General features: G+C 46.3%; 1 protein-coding gene and 1 long non-coding RNA gene across 2 annotated transcripts in view; one reads left to right on the forward strand and one right to left on the reverse strand.

Moving 5' to 3' along the window:
- Positions 1-204: 204 nt before the first annotated feature.
- LOC132592377 (uncharacterized) lies at positions 205-2,049 on the reverse strand. Its single transcript, XR_009557841.1, has 3 exons — positions 1,705-2,049; positions 783-863; positions 205-261 (listed from the first exon to the last, which is right to left on the reverse strand). It is a non-coding gene; the product is annotated as an uncharacterized LOC132592377 (long non-coding RNA).
- A 171-nt stretch (positions 2,050-2,220) lies between these two features.
- The window catches only part of KCNQ4 (potassium voltage-gated channel subfamily Q member 4), a 91,005-nt gene continuing 75,828 nt past the window's right edge, over positions 2,221-17,397 (forward strand). The window contains exon 1 of the mRNA XM_035121190.2: positions 2,221-3,103. Within this exon, the coding sequence (XP_034977081.2) occupies positions 2,805-3,103 (299 nt within the window). The 5' untranslated portion in view covers positions 2,221-2,804. The remainder of the gene's footprint in view (positions 3,104-17,397) is intronic.

Raw genomic sequence — 17,397 nt, forward strand, 5'->3', positions numbered from 1 at the left:
CAGGTGAGCAGCCCTTTCAAGCCCCTGGAGTCCTTGGTCAGTGCCTGACCTGGCTGACTGCTGGTGCTGGGACTGATGGGAGGGAACAGAAGCAGCCCAGGGCTGCTATTTTGTAAGCAGTTTGTAGATCCTTCTGAAGCAAAAAGGCACAATAGAAACCCAGTCAAGTTTTTGTTTTTGTTTCTAAATTGTTTTAGTAACAGTCTTAGTTTTTAGTCATCATCCCTCATGTTGTGTGTGGGACCCTACTTTGGATACATTCTGGAAAAGAAAGATAAACATAATTAGGGAGGGAGGGTACCTCTGAAAGCAGGCAATTCTTACCCTTCCATATGCTAAAATGATTATGATGATAATTTATTATTATTTATACCCCACCCATCTGGCTGGGTTTTCCCAGCCACTCTGGGTGACTCCCAACAAAATATTAATAATAATAATAATAATAATAATAAAAAAGAAGCGACAAAACATCAAACATTAAAAACTTGCCTGAACAGGGCTGCCATCAGATGTCTTCTAAAAGTCAGATAGTTGTTTATTTCCTTGACATCTGATGGGGGGGGCATTCCACAGGGTGACACTACCAAGAAGGTCCTCTGCCTGGTTCCTTCTGACCTCAATTCTCACAGTGAGGGAACTGGCAGAAGGCCCTAGGAGCTGGACCTCAGTGTCTAGGCAGAACGATGGGGTTGGAGACACTCCTTCAGGTATACCGGGCAGAGGCCGTTTAGGGCTTTAAAAGTCAGCACCAACACTTTGAATTGCGCTTGGAAACTTACTAGAAGCCAATGTAGGTCTTTCAGGACCAATGTAATATGGTCTCGGTGGCCACTCCCAGTCACTAGTCTAGCTGCCACATTCTGGAAAAGAAACAATTTTTCAGGTGAATTGAGCCTCCCTGCCCAACTGATTAAAATTCTCCTTTTTTTCTTTGTTTTTGCTGATTAAACCAGTCAGCTGTCGATTAATCTACCAATTTACTCAGCACATTCCATTAAAATGAGCACTCTGCTTTGGATGTTTTCCCAAGAGCTTCTGCAAAACCACAAGGAAGCAGGGTTGCCAACTTCACAGCGTCCCACCATAGCTCTGCCTCGCACAAGAAGCTCAATCTTTGGAGAGACATAACCAGATGGGCAAGGTATAAATAAATAAATAAATTATTATTATTATTATTATTATTATTATTATTATTATTATTATTATTATTAAGGCCCCTTCTTCGGACCAATGTTTTATTCAGAGAGTGCTCTGCAACAGGTTCTTGATGTAATCATAGTGCCAGTAGTGGTGGCTTTATTCTGCTTTAATTTGTTCTGTGGCGTTTCTCCAGAAAAACCACATGGGTGCTGTCCAGAGGGGCTACAGCAGAACAACACCCTTCCACATACATTCAGTATAAAATATTATGCGATTTCAGCAGGAAGTTACGGGATATGCAGTGATTGGAAATGAAGCTGTGTGACAGCCCAAAAACTTTTGCAGACACAAACAGTACAGTATTGAAAGTGAGATTTTGTGTGACCACCCTGAGAGCATCGTGAGCACAAATCAACATGAATATTCAATAAAATGATGTGCGAAATGAGTCCGTCTTCCAGCGTGGGGACGGGACGGGGGGGTGGAGCTTCACTTTCTGGTTTCTGCACCTCGGGCATGAAGAGCAAGCTCCTTTCAGTCAGTTGGCGACATTGTGCTCACCCTTTTCGGGAAACAAGGTATCTCTCTGCCTGTATTTTGGAAAGCAAGGCGCGTAGGTCGAGGCCTCCGTGGTGGGTTTCTGGGCGGGAAGACAGACGGTCGCACAGATCCCCGAGAGAAAAGGCATAAGAAAAGCCTGCTGGATGACGCCAGTGGCCCATCTGGTTCAGCATCCGGTTCTCACTGCGGCCAACCCGACGTATCCGTGAGAGTTTTGGAAGCGTGTGGTTTGGCGACTTTCAGCACCTTTTTTCAGTCTCTGGCTTGGGACGGGTGGCTTAGCGGGAAAGGAAGACGGCGGACCCCCAGCCCCGAACAGGAAACCGCGCTCCTTTGCGTCCGTCTCGCTTTGAGCCTCCCGCCTGGTGGAGGAAACGCGCCCCCGGCTCTGGGCTGGCGAGGCAGGGCGGGGCTGAGTCGCGGGCGTCGCGCCTCTTGAGCGCCGCCGCGCCGTCGGAAAGGCGAGTCGCCGAGGGGCGGAGAGAGGCCGAAGGAGGCGGGTGAAGAGGGTGCCATGTGAGTCGGGGAAGCAAAAGGCAGGTGGGAAAGCCAGCAGGATGGAGAGGGGCCGAGACAAGAGGAGGAGAAAGAGCCCGCCGCGGCGGCTGCTCCTGTTTCCAGCCGGCTGCGCTTTTGACGCTGTCCAGCTCTCCAAAGCGAAGCGCCATGTAAACCGGCAACTCTTCTAAACTTGGGCGTAGGCGGAGAAGTAATTGGGTGAGCGAGGCAAGGGGGAGAATCCCAGTTCCTCCGGACTTTTCTCTCTCTCTCTGCGCCCCCTTCTTTTCTGGATAGGCTGAAGAAGCTGCGGGGACGGCGCGGCCGAGGCTAAGAGCGCGCCTCACTTTCCGAAGAGGGTCCCGCACGTGCGCCCTGGGCGCCTCCAACCCTTGAGACCCAGGCGCGGCGCTGGGCGAAGTGTGACCGGGCAAGAAGCGAGGAGAGTGAGGGCGCGGAGGTCCCTAACCTGGCGCGAGCGTCGAAGTGTCGCGGCGGAGCCCCTCTCGGTCCCCTTCCTCGGGCCATGATGCCGGGCTGACCGGCTTCGAGGCTGGTGCCTCTCCATGCGGTGACGGTGCCCTCTCCATCTTGCCAGCGCTATGGCCGGGGCGCCCGGCGGGGACCGTGCCATGCTGTCTCCGGCCACGATCCCCGGCGGCGGCGTGGAAGCCCAACGGGTGGAGTTCGTGGCCCTTACCGCCGTGCAGACGGAGAAAAACGACGTCCCTGCCGCCGGCAGCCCCAGGCGCCTGGGGCTCCTCGGGACGCCGCTGCCGGTTCCCCGGGGGGGCTCCGGAGCCCGATCCGCCTCCAACAAACGCTACCGGCGCCTCCAGAACTGTCTCTACAATGTGCTGGAAAGACCCCGAGGTTGGGCGTTTATCTATCACGCCTTCATGTGAGTACTGGACCTCCCAGACCCTTCCCGGCCAACCGGAAACTTTTCCCTAAGGGTCTTTGCATAGGAAAGGTGCCTCTTTGCATGGGGTTCCGTCATCCAGGGGTGCCAACTTGAATAAAATATTGTGGGGGCCCCGCCCCACATAATCGATCACATGACTCAGTGCACACACACCATTTGAATGGGAATGCCCATCAACTTTGTGGGGGCCCAGCCCCCTCAAATATTTTATTGTGGAGGCTGAAGCCCCCATGGTCCCTAGGAGTTGGCTCCTCTGCCACCATTCACCCATGCACCCAATTCTTTTAACACCTCAATTCTCCCTGTCCCATCTTTTTACAGGCCCAGAACTAAAGACCATGTTCCTCTCTGTTTGTGTCTTTCCTCCTCCCCTCGTAGTATTAAGATGTATTCCAGCTATTCTTACAGCTTCCCACAGTTTTATGCTTAGGGAGGAAACATGGTGTGAGGGGCAAGAGGACTCACTAAATGAGAGATGTTCTAGTGGAGCTTGCTTCCTAGTAAACACAGGTGAGAGCTTGGCCTGAATGGATCACTATGTTCAAGAGGGCCAACATTGTCCAAAGCAGACCAAGGTTTGCTACCCTGAGCTGGTTAGTAAATAGCTTGTTTACAGCACTGTGACTGGGTAGATGTACAGGCTCATGCAAAGCAGATTGAGGGCACTGTTGCAAGGGATGCTCAGCAGGCCAGCGCTGCTCCACTTGTGAACGGGGCCCTGAAAGTCAACAGAGGGCTGAGCCTGCCGCTAATCCCAGTCTTGCGTTCTTTAAATTGCACATTTGTGAAATGCAAAGCCAGATTTAAATGCCGCTTGGCAAAGCAACTTTTGACATGACATTTGGGAAGTGCAAGTTTCACCTGACCAGTCCTTGATTGCACAGCCTACCCTCTACATCCTATTTTCTTAAGGGCCCAGTCCCTTCTTCCTACAAAGGACTGCTGGAATCGGAGGGCAAAGCTGCTTCTCTGTCACCAAATCCAGATCATGACCATATTCCCCTTCAGAAATCCATTTCCTCCTTGACTTCTGGCCTGCTTTGCTAATATCTTTGCTTTCTGTCTATACAGTCCCAGCCTATCTGGGAACCGCTTTGCACCTGCAGGCTTGTATTTGGTTTTCTCTACTCTTCAGTGCAGACTCCAGGATTTGCTGTGGGGGCTGGGGCTCTGCTAGAAGAGTAAGGACATGCAAACTGTTGTTTCCCTTGGACTACATCTGCTGCTGCTTGGATATTTTGTGCAAAGTGGAAAGGGCAGCACTGTTGGTCCAGCGGCCCCCTGTTGGTCTTGGGCAAATGCCCAACTTTACCACCCTCTCACTCTTGCTGACTGGCTGCTAAACTGAAAAAAGTTGCACAGTGTAGCGGTTAGAATGTTAGAATTGGAGTGGAGAGACCTGGGTTTCAATTCCTGTTTAGCCAAAGAAACTTGCAAAGTGGTGCAGACAGGGCCAATCCCCAGTGTTCAAACTAAGCTAACTCTTTGGGCATCTGCTGGGTGGGGGGAGAGCCAGCCTTCCCTCCAATGAATCCTAACCTCCAGTTTCCCAGCTTTCATACTTTAAAAAGAGGAAATATCATAGAATCATATAATTAATTGTGAAGCTGGAAGGGACCACATCTGGAGCATTTTAGAACCTGAGATATGAAGCAAAATGTTCATACACATTTTGAGTGTCTGAGAAAGTAGCCTGCTCTCCCCCTGCCCCCCTTATCAGTTTTTTTTTAAACTTTTCGTAAAGTGCATGCCCACCTTACTGGTATGCTCATGCCTGGCACATCTATATCTTTGGAGGAAGGGATGGAGTGTGTCTGTGAGAGAGTTCCTATATGGCCAATGGCCCATTCCCATATGCAAATCCTTGCTTCTGCTGTTTTTCTTTTTTTCTTTTGCAATTTGGTGTGATAAAAGAGCCTTGTGTAACTCTGAAGCCTGCATGTTCTTTTGCTGATCGAAGTTTGAGCCCGGATAAGCTATTGTGGTGCTTGTTTTGCTGCTCTTGTTTCTTTGGCCAACACAGAGATCAATAACTTGAGCTGATGCAGATAGACAGAAGGCTCCTCGGGTCCCCCCTTGCCACCTGCAAGACTTAGGGTGCAGATTAAAAATCAGTTTGAAAAATATATTTTATGATGAAGCCATTATTTTGCTCTTAACTTCTAGTGGCAACTCAAGCGAATGGCAGGTCTTCGCTTACTTGATATCATTGAAGCTGTAGCCTCCAATTTGGCTAGGCGTTGCTCCCTGTACTCAGTAATTAGTGGTAACTGTTTGCAATTAAGCATACGTGTGCACAAAATCTATTCCTAGTCTGGTTAATAAGTGGTAAAAGGATTAGTGCTGCTCCTTCTGTGCATGCTGCAGATTGAACAAAGGGGCTTGGGGTTTTTTTGTTTGTGTTTTTTGCCTTGGTGATTGTGGATATGAAGCCAGGTAGATAACTCACCTGGAAGGGGAGTGATTGGCTGTGATTTGATGACTACTTACTTTTGGATAAAACCCTGGCTAAAGCCATAGCATAGGATTACTCTTCCCACTCCCTCTTTCATGTAAGTAATCAGTTTCCAGGTGAGGGGTTGGGACTGGCTAGATCTAAAATTGAGGTTCAACTCTGACTGTGCCCCTGTTGTTCAGACATTGAGGGCACCATATATCCAGTACTTTTCAGAGCAGCACAGCAAAATAGAGCAGGAGCTTACAGTTCAAATTTTCCATCAGCAGAAGCAGCTGAGGAAGAGACAAGGGTAGGAAGGGATGGATTCTGAGCAAAAGCAGGTTGCCTGGACTCAAAGTTCAGTTTCCATTTTGGAAGGAGGGCTGGATTTTAAAGTGTTCTTTAATTCTGCTTCTTTTATATGGAACAATAAGTTAGAGGCATTATCTTGGAAGACTTGGCAGCAGGGGTTTCCGTTGCCTGAGCCGACTGAGGGAAGGGAGAGCCAGATCTCTTAAGTGATGGCACCAAACTTTGGGGGCAACCAGGCACTTAGATTTTCCCCTTCTTGTGCATCTCAGGCTGTGAAGCCACAACATTGTGCCAGCAGCCAGAACCCATTCCCGGGCTGCCGGGGGTGCATTGGTGTGGAGTTTTTGAATGGTATGAAAAGTCCCCCCCTCCCAAATGAAAGTTAACCTTATTGATGCTGAGAGAACCCTGCGGTGATAGAACGGCATTTCAGGCTGTTTGGACAGAGCAATTCTTGCAGGTCTTCCTGTTTTTCACTGCCGCCTGCTTAATCTTACCCAGGACACGTTCCTCCCAGCTCAGAAATGCACTCTTCTTCTGCCCCAGGACCCATTTTTCAACAAGCCTTGGAACATGTGAAGTTGTAAGATGGCAGTAGGTAAATCTGCACATGAGTAACAACAGATGTCTATGATGATGCTTCCATGCCCTGGAGCTTTTCATCTCTGAAAAGTTTATATTGGCCATACTAGCTAAGGGGATCCTCCTTGGCTAGGGTACCATTTCATTGTGGGGCTAACAGGTAAAAGGACCCTTTTTGTGTTCTGCCAGCTTGTGAACCCTGAAAGGTGTTGGCAACTTCTGTCTGTAGATGAAGGATGAGGAACCTTTATCCCTCCAGTTGTTGCTGGACTAAACTCCCATCACCTCTGACCATTGGTCATGCTGGTTGATACTGATGGGAATTCTTACCTTATTTATTTCAACCATTTGTATATTAGTTAATCATAAAATAAAGGTAAAGGGACCCCTGACTGTTAGGTCCACTCGCGGATGACTCCGGGGTTGCGGCACTCATCTCACTCTATAGGCCGAGGGAGCCAGCGTTTGTCCGCAGACAGCTTCCAGGTCATGTGGCCAGCATGACTAAGCCGCTTCTGGCGAACCAGAGCAGTGCACAGAAACACCGTTTACCTTCCCGCCGGAGCGGTACCTATTTATCTACTTGCACTTTGACATGCTTTCGAACTTCTAGGTTGGTAGCAGCAGGGACTGAGCAACGGGAGCTCACCCCGTCGCAGGGATTCGAACCGCCGACCTTCTGATCAGCAAGCCCTAGGCTCTGTGGTTTATTTAGTTGTCTCTAAATACTGTAATGAGTCCAATGACACCTGGAGGACCGCTGCTGGAGAGGCTTCTCTAGATTTCCCTACTCTAGGCTGGTCCACACAAGGTCCTTCAGGAAGATGTAAGGCAGAGTTGCAACAGGAAAGCTGAATATGAGGTCCAAAGGGGATTCCTTCCTTCCATCATGGGGAGAAGAATAGTTGTTTCAATAGGTATACAATGCTGTTGGAAACTGGGCTCCATCTCCTGTCCCAGCTCCCTTTCTGCTGATTCACCCCAAAATGCCTCCCTTTTTTGCAGAATCTGATCCCCACTATGGACGTGATAAGCTCCTTTATCCTGACTCAGACCATTTGTCCATCTAGCTCAGTATTGCCTGCACTGGCTGGCAGTGACTCTCCAGGATATTCAGACAGCCTTTATTTCTCTTGGTCCTACCTGGAGATGCTGGGGAATGAACCTGGAACCTTTTACATGCAAGGCAGGTGTTGCAATTTCTCTGGGCCTCTGTCTTGCCCTACCTGGCTGCTCCTTGTGGCATTATTTATCTCTCCACCTATTAGACCTGGATCTCTTCTCAGTTGTGTCTACCTCCTTCCCAGACACTGCAAAGAGCAAAGCTGTTGTTGTTGTTGTTTAGTCGTTTAGTCGTGACCGACTCTTCGTGACCCCATGGACCATAGCACGCCAGGCACTCCTGTCTTGCCCTGCCTCCCGCAGTTTGGTCAAACTCATGTTCGTAGCTTCAAGAACACTGTCCAACCATCTCGTCCTCTGTCATCCCCTTCTCCTAGTGCCCTCAATCTTTCCCAACATCAGGGTCTTTTCCAAGGATTTTTCTCTTCTCATGAGGTGGCCAAAGTATTGGAGCCTCAGCTTCACGATCTGTCCTTCCAGGGAGCACTCAGGGCTGATTTCCTTAAGAATGGATAGGTTTGATCTTCTTGCAGTCCATGGGACTCTCAAGAGTCTCCTCCAGCACCATAATTCAAAAGCATCAATTCTTCGGCGACCAGCCTTCTTTATGAGCAAAAGCTAGCAGAGCTGTAAAGTGGAACAGAATCTCTTCTTGATTGGTGTGTAAGACCATCAGGCTGTCTTGGCAATCCTGCCCTCCTCCAACACCCTGGGCATTTGCCTCCCTGTTCACCTTTTTAAAGGAGCAGTCCTTTATTCCCCGCTTAATTTTGACAATACAATTATTTGCTTCTCCACTGATCATATTACCGTCTGAATAGGGATTCAGTTTTGGCTGTTCCTCTTATCTGTCTTTGTCTCCAAACAGGAACTAGATAGGTAACTATTCCATATTTCTTTGCACTGAGTCAGGGAGGGTGGAAGATGTTAGTTTTGTGTGCCCTGGAAGACACAAGCAGCTGTTCTCTGCACTGGAAACTTTGACTGAGGCTTTTTGTTTCTTTGGGAAGGTGTGTTTTGTATAGACAATCATGATACAATAGCTATGGCCTGATGCCTAGGCATTTTAAATTGGTTTTAGCTTTAGGCTATTAAAGAAAAGAAAAAGAACCTTGACACGCTTTGTTACTGTAGCTATACTTTCATTGTTAAAGAATTTTTTAAAATAAAATTCTTGTTTTGAGCTGCCTGAGAACTTTCATAGAATCGTAGAGTTGCAAGGGATCCTGAGGGTAATCTAGTCCTACAATGCAGGAATGTCAACAAAAGCATCCATGACAGACCTCCAATGAAAACCTCCAATGAAGAGGAGTCCACATCGTCCTGAGGGAGACCTGTTTCACTGTTGAACAGCCCTTAACATCAGAAAGTTCTTCTTGATGTTTAGTCGGAATCTCCTTTCTTTTTAAAAAAGTGGGATTTGGTCAAAAAAGGTGGAATTTAAATATTTTAAACAATATAAACATAAAAAGCCCTGCGAGACCGATCAGTCCTGTTGATGTGTGCTTTAATCTGTTTTCAGTTTATCGTTTCTTTCAATGTTTTAAGTAGTTGTTTTTGATGATAATTCTGTGGTTTTATTCATTTTGTAAACCACTTTGAGGTTTTTGCAATCAAGCGGTGTATGTCACTTTTAAAGGTTAATTTCTCACCCCTACCTTGTTCTGCAGCTTAGCAGCACGAACTTTTCTGTTCTGCTGATACCCTTTTTAATTTTTGAAATTGTTTTTAATGTTGGCTTTTAAATTGTTGTAAATCACTCTGAAATCTTAGGGTGAACAACAACAGCAACAACACATTATTTTTCATCTAAGAAAGAAAAAGTTTTCTTTTTCTTTTTGTGAATTTCATACATACAGTACTGGCTTTTCCAGTCTCTTCCCTTCCACTCCCAAGTTCAAGGGAGAGAGGGTGTGCTTTCCTGCTTTGAATTTGAAAAATTGTTTGAATGTTTAAATAAGCTGGTTTAACAGGCTCATAGGCTTTCCCGGATTGGAAAGGACCCAGAGCCAAAACCATTCGTTTGTGGGTCTCTTTTTCCTGTGCGTAAAACTCTCTTGGCATTACAAACTGTTTTAAAAAAAAACACCCCGGCTGTGAGCATCAACTAAAGAGGCAATTGGTGAAAAGTCTACTTAGTACTTGAGGAAATGTTATTTATGTTATAGCCGGCAATGGACTTTCGGAGAGAGGCTGCTTAGTTTAATTACATTGGAGGAAACAAAGATTAAAATCTTAATCTCTTTCTTGCTGCCCGACAAGGCTGTCTTGAGTGAAGACTTCATTTGACTGTGTATGTTGTTCAGTTTGGCTTTATGCAGGTTTGCTGTGAGCTACCGGTATCTTCCGTGAGACTTGCCAGGGGGTAAGCACACTTAGGACTGCGGCCTTAAAAGTTCCTTTGGCCAGGATCTAGAGGGCAATGGGGACTCAGTTGAATTACATAGCAACTTGAGAAGCAAGTGGAAATATATTTCTGTAACAGATTGCCCCTCTGCTTTCAGACTTACGATAAACACTCAGGCTAATAAATGCCAGGGAGAAGCTACTGTTTGTTCTCCTGCTGTGGTACCCACAATAGTAGAAGAATATTTTACAATTGCATATTAAAGATGATCCTGTTATTTACAGATATTTATTAAATTGGGACGCAGGTGGCATTGTGGTCTAAACCACTAAGCCTCTCGGGCTTTCCGATCGGAAGGTCGGTGGTTAGAATCTGCGTGATGGGGAGAGCTCCCGTTGCTCTGTCCCAGCTCCTGCCAGCCTAGCAGTTTGAAAGCACACCAGTGCAAGTAGATAAATAGGTGGGAAGATAGACGGTGTTTCAGTGTGCTCTGATTTCCGTCACAGTGCCCAGTGGCGGAGTTTCATGCTCTGGCACCGGGGGCGGGGGCGGGGCTGGCGCCTGTTCTGGGGGTGAGGCGCACCTCCCGGAGGGGAGGGACGCATGTTCTGGGGGTGGGGTGCATGTTCCAGGGCCTCGGTGCGCCTCCCGGAGGGGCATGGCATGCGTTCCGGGGGTGGGGTGTGTCTCCCGGAGGGCCGTGGCACGCCTCCCGGGGGCACGGCGTGCCTCCCAGAGCGGTGTGGCATGCATTCCAGGGGTGGGGGCGCCTCCCGGAGGGGCGTGACACACATTTTGGGGTGGGGCGGCACCCGCGATGGCGCCCCTTGGAGCCCGCCGCTTGGGGCGGCCCGCTCCCACCGCCACTATCTTCTTACGTCGCTGACAGTGCCCTGTTGTGCCAGAAGCGGTTTAGTCATGCTGGCCACATGACTTGGAAAGCTGTCTGTGGACAAACGCCAGCTCCCTTGGCCTGAAAGCGAGATGAGCACCGCAACCCTATAGTTCCCATTTACTTAATTAATTTAGCTTCTGCCTTTTTCTCGGTCAGGATGCAAGGCAGCTCCGAGCATAAATGAAAACAAATACAGCTAAATCCACACAATCAATATAGATATTGTTAAAAATTAAATACTGTAATTAAAAGCAGTACTGAAAACACTTTAAAACATTTAAAAGCAAAAACTAAGAAAAGAAAAAAATCCTTCTTGACACCGTATTTAGATGGTCATTTTGCAATTGTACCCAAAGAACTGGATGTTGCAAGCGTGGGATTCTCTGGTAGTCTCTATATTGGTAGTCATGAGAATGCAGATGACTTGGTTCTAAAACTTCCCTGGATCATGTCCTTTACTGCCTGTTTCTTCCCCAGAACCTTGGAGGAGGCAGGTAATAGTAGAATAAAATTCAGATGAAGGTCCCACTCACATTGCCCCACATCATTGACCCATCTCTGTGGTCAAAGCACATATATTACCTGTGTTTTATTCAATTCTCTAAGGGCTGTGCTATGCTGGTTCCCAGTATGGAATTTGGTAATGGCAGGGTATGATTTTAAAAGCAAGTTTGTGGCTACATGGTGAGAGAGAGATGGGCATATTTGTAAATGTTGTATCTGCTTGCTTTTGGAACTTAAAGGACTATATCAGGGGTCAGCAAACTTTTCCAGCAGGGGGCCGGTCCACTGTCCCTCAGACCTTGGGGGGGGTCTGGACTATATTTTGAAAAAAAAAGAAGAATGAATTCCTATGGCACACTAATAACTCAGAGATGCATTTTAAATAAAAGGACTCATTCTACTCTTGTAAAAAAAACCAGGCAGGCCCCACAAATAACTCAGAGATGCATTTTAAATAAAATGACACCTTCTACTCATGTAAAAACATGCTGATTCCCAGACCGTCCGCGGGCCGGATTTAGAAGGCAGTTGGGCCGCATCCGCCCCCCGGGCCTTAGTTTGGGACCCCTGGACTATATGAATAGAATAGAAATAATTTATTGTCACTGTACCACTTGTTTACAGTGAAATTAAACTGTAATCCCCCCCAATCTCTCAGTCCTTGTTACACTCTGGGTGCTGTCGTACAACCACCAACCCCGAATGTCGGCTGCAAAGTTGCTGTTTTCCATTCAGCAGCCTTACGGCCCATGGGTAGAAACTGTTCTTTAACCTGTTGGTGCGGCTTATCATCCTTCTATATCTCCTGACCGTGGGAGATACATCAAAATGTCATGGATTTCACTAAATTTTGGGTTTCCTTAGTGTTAGAAGTTTTGGGCTACATGTTGTGAAGAGTTGGTGTAGCATAACGGGTGAGAGGCTGAGCTGCACATTGAAAAATTCCTAGTTCTAGGACTTAGAATATACTGTTAAAAAGTTACTCAAAGAACCCATGGAGGGGAGGGGAGAAGTCTTGAGATTCTGAAGAATCTCGTGCATTTTTTTTTTTTTACTATGGATGAATATGAATGAATTTGTAACACGAAATAAAAATTATTTATAAAAAAAGAAAGAATAATCCCTAGTTCTAATTTCACCATTGCTGTAAACTCAGAAGGGGCACTTAAGCAAGCTAGGTACTTTCTCAGTTTCAGTTGTCCCATCTGAAGTATGGAGATAATCTGATTTGCAGCAGGATGTAAAGCATTTTGAACATTTAGATTGCAATCCCATTAAACTCAATGGGGTGGACTTCCGAGGAGACATGTATAAAAGGGTTGTGCTTTATAAATGCTTATTATTGCATCGTCCCAATTGTATAGCAGCTTCAATTTGATTTCAGGCATAATGCAAGATGAAGACATATCTATAAATCCATCTTTCATTTGGCAACGGGTTGCCGTAAATTGCTTTGGGCCATAGCTCAGCAGTACAGAATCTGCCTTGCATGCAAGAGGCCCCAGGGACCAGAGTCAGTCCCTGGCACCTCCAAGTAGGGCTGAGAGATGTCCCTGCCGGACACCCTGGAGAGCTGCTGCCAGTCAGTGCAGACAACACTGAGCTAGATGGACCAATTTACTCAATGTACTTACTGTATACTACCGTGTTTCCCCCTTTTTAAGGCGTAGTCATAAAATAAGCCATAGCAGCATTTCTAAGCATTTGAGAAATATAAACCGTACCCCGAAAATAAGCCATAGTGATAGGCGCTGTGCGGAAGAGATCACTGAGCTCCCCGAGTCAGCAGCAGCAACGCCGGCCGCAGCAGTGTTTGCTGAGTCCTTTCTTGCTTTTGGGACTTGGTTACTGTGCTGGCTTGGGATGGTGTGTGTGCAATTGCTGTTGCTGCTTCGTGTTTTTCAGCTGGATTCTCTGGGTTCTAAGCACTTTCCCCCGTTTGTTTGTGAAGCAGCACTCGGCTGCAGCCCCTGCCTCTCCCGACGGCTGCATGAATGCGAGGCTGGATTTGATCGCTATCTCCTTTTCCATTTCTTTTGTCTTTGAGCACCCGGCCCCGCCCCCTCTCCCCTTCGTGGAATGAAGAACGGAGTTTTAGCAGCATTTCCTCATTATAAAAAAAAGGTCAGGAACTTTTACTTTAACCTCAAAAATGGGATATTTCCTCTCTCTAAAAACAACTCTGACCTGAACACCAATATAACGGGGGTAGATCACCTCCAGTTTATAAATCCGCAAGTAGATCGCAGTCTCCTAGAAGTTGGGCTCTATACTTTGGCTGATTGCAAGCCTTTGCATCTTTAAAAAACAAAAACCATGCGCTTCTCAGTCTTAATTTTCCTTTAATTCATCCCCCTATACCCTCCTCCAACCATTGCCTCCTTCCATTCCTTACCCCCCTCCCTCTCTCCCCACTTCCCTCACTCCTGTGCGATCTCATTTAGTCATATACTTGCTTTTTCTGTTGTGTTGTCTATTTTATATTTAATATTATTACCCTTTATGATGTTATTTTTCCCCTTGCGATAATTATTTATTTTTTATCTTTAACTAACTTTCCTTTCCATATTTTTCCATATATAACTCAACACTTTCCCATTCCTTCTTAACTCTTTGGATAGAGTGCCCCCCCATTATTGTTGTTAATTTTACAATTCCTGGATTTTTTATGGAACCGAACAGCTCGGGTGCTTCAGAATGTGCCTTCTGTTGCTACAGGGCTATGGGGCTTCACTATTTGACCCCCCCCCCAGGTTGGGATTTTTAAAGTAGTTCTGTGGGTCCCAGGGCACAGAATCACCCCCGATCCTTTCCTTTGTCTAAACAGACCTATTCCCCCCTGACTTTGGAAGGCTGTGCTTCAAGGGTGATACCAGGGGTTTTTTAAGACCTGCGCCTCTTAAGGATTGTTACAGTCCATAACTTCCATTGCTTTCTACAGGGTTGGGGGTTTAAAGCACTGCCACCCCCACCCCACCCTGCAGGCGCTCGGAACTGGCAGCGCCAACAACGCGCCCAGCAATGTGCAGAAGAGAGCACCGAGCATCCTGAGCCAGTGGGTCCCAGTTGTACCAGCACTTTTTTTTTTTAAAAAAAGACACCCCCTGAAAATAAGCCACTGTGTGTTTTTTTGAGGGAAAAAAGTTATAAGACGGTGTCTTAAAAAAGGGGAAACACGGTATAAGGCAGCTCCCTATATTTTCTCCTCCTTCAGAACAAGGCTTTGTATTTGCTCTTGTTGAATACACTTCTTTGGAATTCTCTTGCTCGTTCTGAATTGCCTGGGTGCTGCTTTCCGTATTTGGCTTCTATCTCTCCCTACATCTGAAAGCTCAAGGTAGCTAGCAATATTTTTCTTTTCTTTTTTAATTGAGATGGAAATATATCAGCTAGCTCCACAATGTGGAGAATAAGAACCCCATCCCTAAGCAGAATAAATGGAATATTTATATCTTTTTAAGGTTGGCTTTGAAACCTGCAGATTTATTTATTTTGATTTGTAAAAATATTTATATACCAGTATTCATTAAAAAAATTCAGAGTGTTTTACAAACAATTTTTGTATGTGTGTTGTGGTTAACCCCTGGAAGTTGCTTCTGCAAGATGTGGCAGTGGCCAAACGGTTTCAAAAGCAGGGCAGACAATTCACAGAGGGAGGGTTTTTAGCAACAACAATGAGCTAAGAGGACCCTCCAGCTTCAGGGGCAGTCTACCTCTGAATGTAGGTTTCTGGGGAACAGGCAGTATTGAAGGGTGGGGTGCTATTATTTTCACACCCTGCTTGTGAATTCCTGGAGATGTACTGTTGTCTAGCGTATGGAACAGAATGCTGGACTTAACTAGAGTTGTACTCAAATGTCCTCTCAAAATTCTCTATTTGTAAGTCACAATTCTCCCAGCAGCCTCCAGTCGGTGTGGTACCCTATTAAGCAGTTGTAGCCACATAGCCCTTCCCCCCCCTCTAAGAAATATTATTTGCTGCTGCTGCTGCTTTTGTGTTGACAGTCTGGTCACTATTTTGAATTCTCCGCAATGCCTAATGGGGTGGGGACCTGAGTGGTAACCATCATCAAAAAATGGTGCAGAACTGCAGGATGGGAATTGCCATGTGGTCTTCTTTGAGGCAGGGGAATGTGTGAGAAAAAGATGAGACATTTTCTCGGTAAAGTATTTTGAGAAAATTCAGCTTAGCTCTTGACTAGATGGACATTTGGTTTGATTCAGCAAGTTATAGTCTTTAACTTACAAAAACATGATTTATTTGTGCTTTTTTTTTAAAAAAAATCAGCATTATCAGGAAACTTGAGTTGTCATAAGTGACCCTATTTATAAATAAATGGGAGCTAATTGCATGAGGTGGAAGTTCCTGGTACAAATAGGACAGCTTTGGGCTGGCTGTTGTTTATAGCTTTGTCTCCGCCATCTGGGTGTGTTAATAGTGGCCTACTTTGCAGAACTGTTGTAGAGATAATTAAGATGATGCATGGGTGATGTTTTTGAACTGCGTTTTGAATAAAAGCTAAGCGTTTGTTAAAAGCAGGTTTGCCCTCCCTCCCCTCCGCTCCCTCCCTTTGCCAACGCGGGCCACGTAAAACACACATTTGAATTTGTTAATTTCATTAACAAACTCACTCTCAGCAACAGCAGAAAAGACAGTGCAATTCATCAAATGTGGGCTTCGGAAGGGAGACAGCCTCACGAGTCCGTGCACCGGGGAGCCTCGGAATGAAGAGTGATTGGGTTAGCGGCAAGCGGCGGAGGACCGCCTTGCCTCTAATTGTTTTGTAAAGCCCACAAAAGCATTAATGATCTATGAGTTAATAGCACTGGGTGGCGATGTTTCTTGGGTTCAGCACAAAGGGTAATTATGCAAAACAAAAGGAGGAGTGGCAGGCCATGAAACTTTGCATCGACTCCTGTGCTGGGCACAAAGAGGCAGTGTTAATTCTGGAGGGTTCAGAGGTGGGGCTGCCTTGTGATATCGGAAATGACTTCCCCTCTTTTCCACCTAATTAGATAGCTCATCTTCTTTGAGCATCAGGGTTGCAGCAGGGTTTCGAGAAAGCAGGAAAGCTATAAATCAGAGAGCAGGTGTTACGATTCTCCTGTGCTGGGGATCTTGCTCCCTCCCCTCCCCCCCCAGTCTCTCTTAACTGGGTTATTTTAACAGGATGGATAGATAGAGAAAAATATCAATGTGCAAAAGGGGAGAAGTGGTGTGTCTGATGATTATTACTGATCTTTTCCTATTAGCCATGCACCCCAACCCCACTTTTGAAGCCTGGTGTAGTGTTCAGATTCGTAAAAGGCATGGTTTTCATTTTAACCCTTTTCATCAGGTCTCTAGCCCTCATGGTGTGTGTTGTAGATTTGGTTCTTCTCTGCCCCCTAAACCAGTTTCTGCACCAGTTTCTACAGCTGCTGTGGCCCCCAGTGCATGCTGTGTAGTGCAGAAAAGTCCACATGGAGCTTGGTGCCAATGCAGAATTCGGGCTTTTGACAATCTTGGCTTTTCATTGTAATCTTCCAGGTTTCTAGCCCTCATCATATCTTTTGGTGTGCATTATTGCCTGCCTACTCACCTGCTGGTCTCTACAATTGACAGAGCTTCCTGCAACTGAGTTCCTGTGCCAACTGCCAAGACGGAAATATGGGGGAGCTGTTGTAAAGAATCAGTCTTAGTTGGTAGCAGCAACTGTTCTGGACTCAGCTTCTACTGAGTCCGTCCATTGATCCCTTTAGATCAGTATTGTCTACACCACTGGTCTTCACCTGGTGGTTTGGGACTCAATAGTGTAGGTCATGGCCTGACCCAAGGTAGGTCACAGCAAGAGCTCTACCACCATGCAAACCTATAGTAAAAGGTTAAGAAATAGATCCCCAAAATGCCACTTAGTGGAGTTGTGTTTGTTTCACTGTGATATCCTTGCTGTTGCATTAGAAAATGCTTTCTTTCTCGGTCCCCAAAAATGAGATAGAAGTGAGAGATTGCATTGTTTGTAAGTTCCAAGGGTTCAGAAGTTGTTTAGTTGCTTGTTTGCAAATATTGTGCTAGAAAATGAGAAATCCCA

The sequence above is a fragment of the Zootoca vivipara genome, chromosome 6 (assembly GCF_963506605.1).
Source record: "Zootoca vivipara chromosome 6, rZooViv1.1, whole genome shotgun sequence".
Taxonomy (NCBI): domain Eukaryota; kingdom Metazoa; phylum Chordata; class Lepidosauria; order Squamata; family Lacertidae; genus Zootoca; species Zootoca vivipara.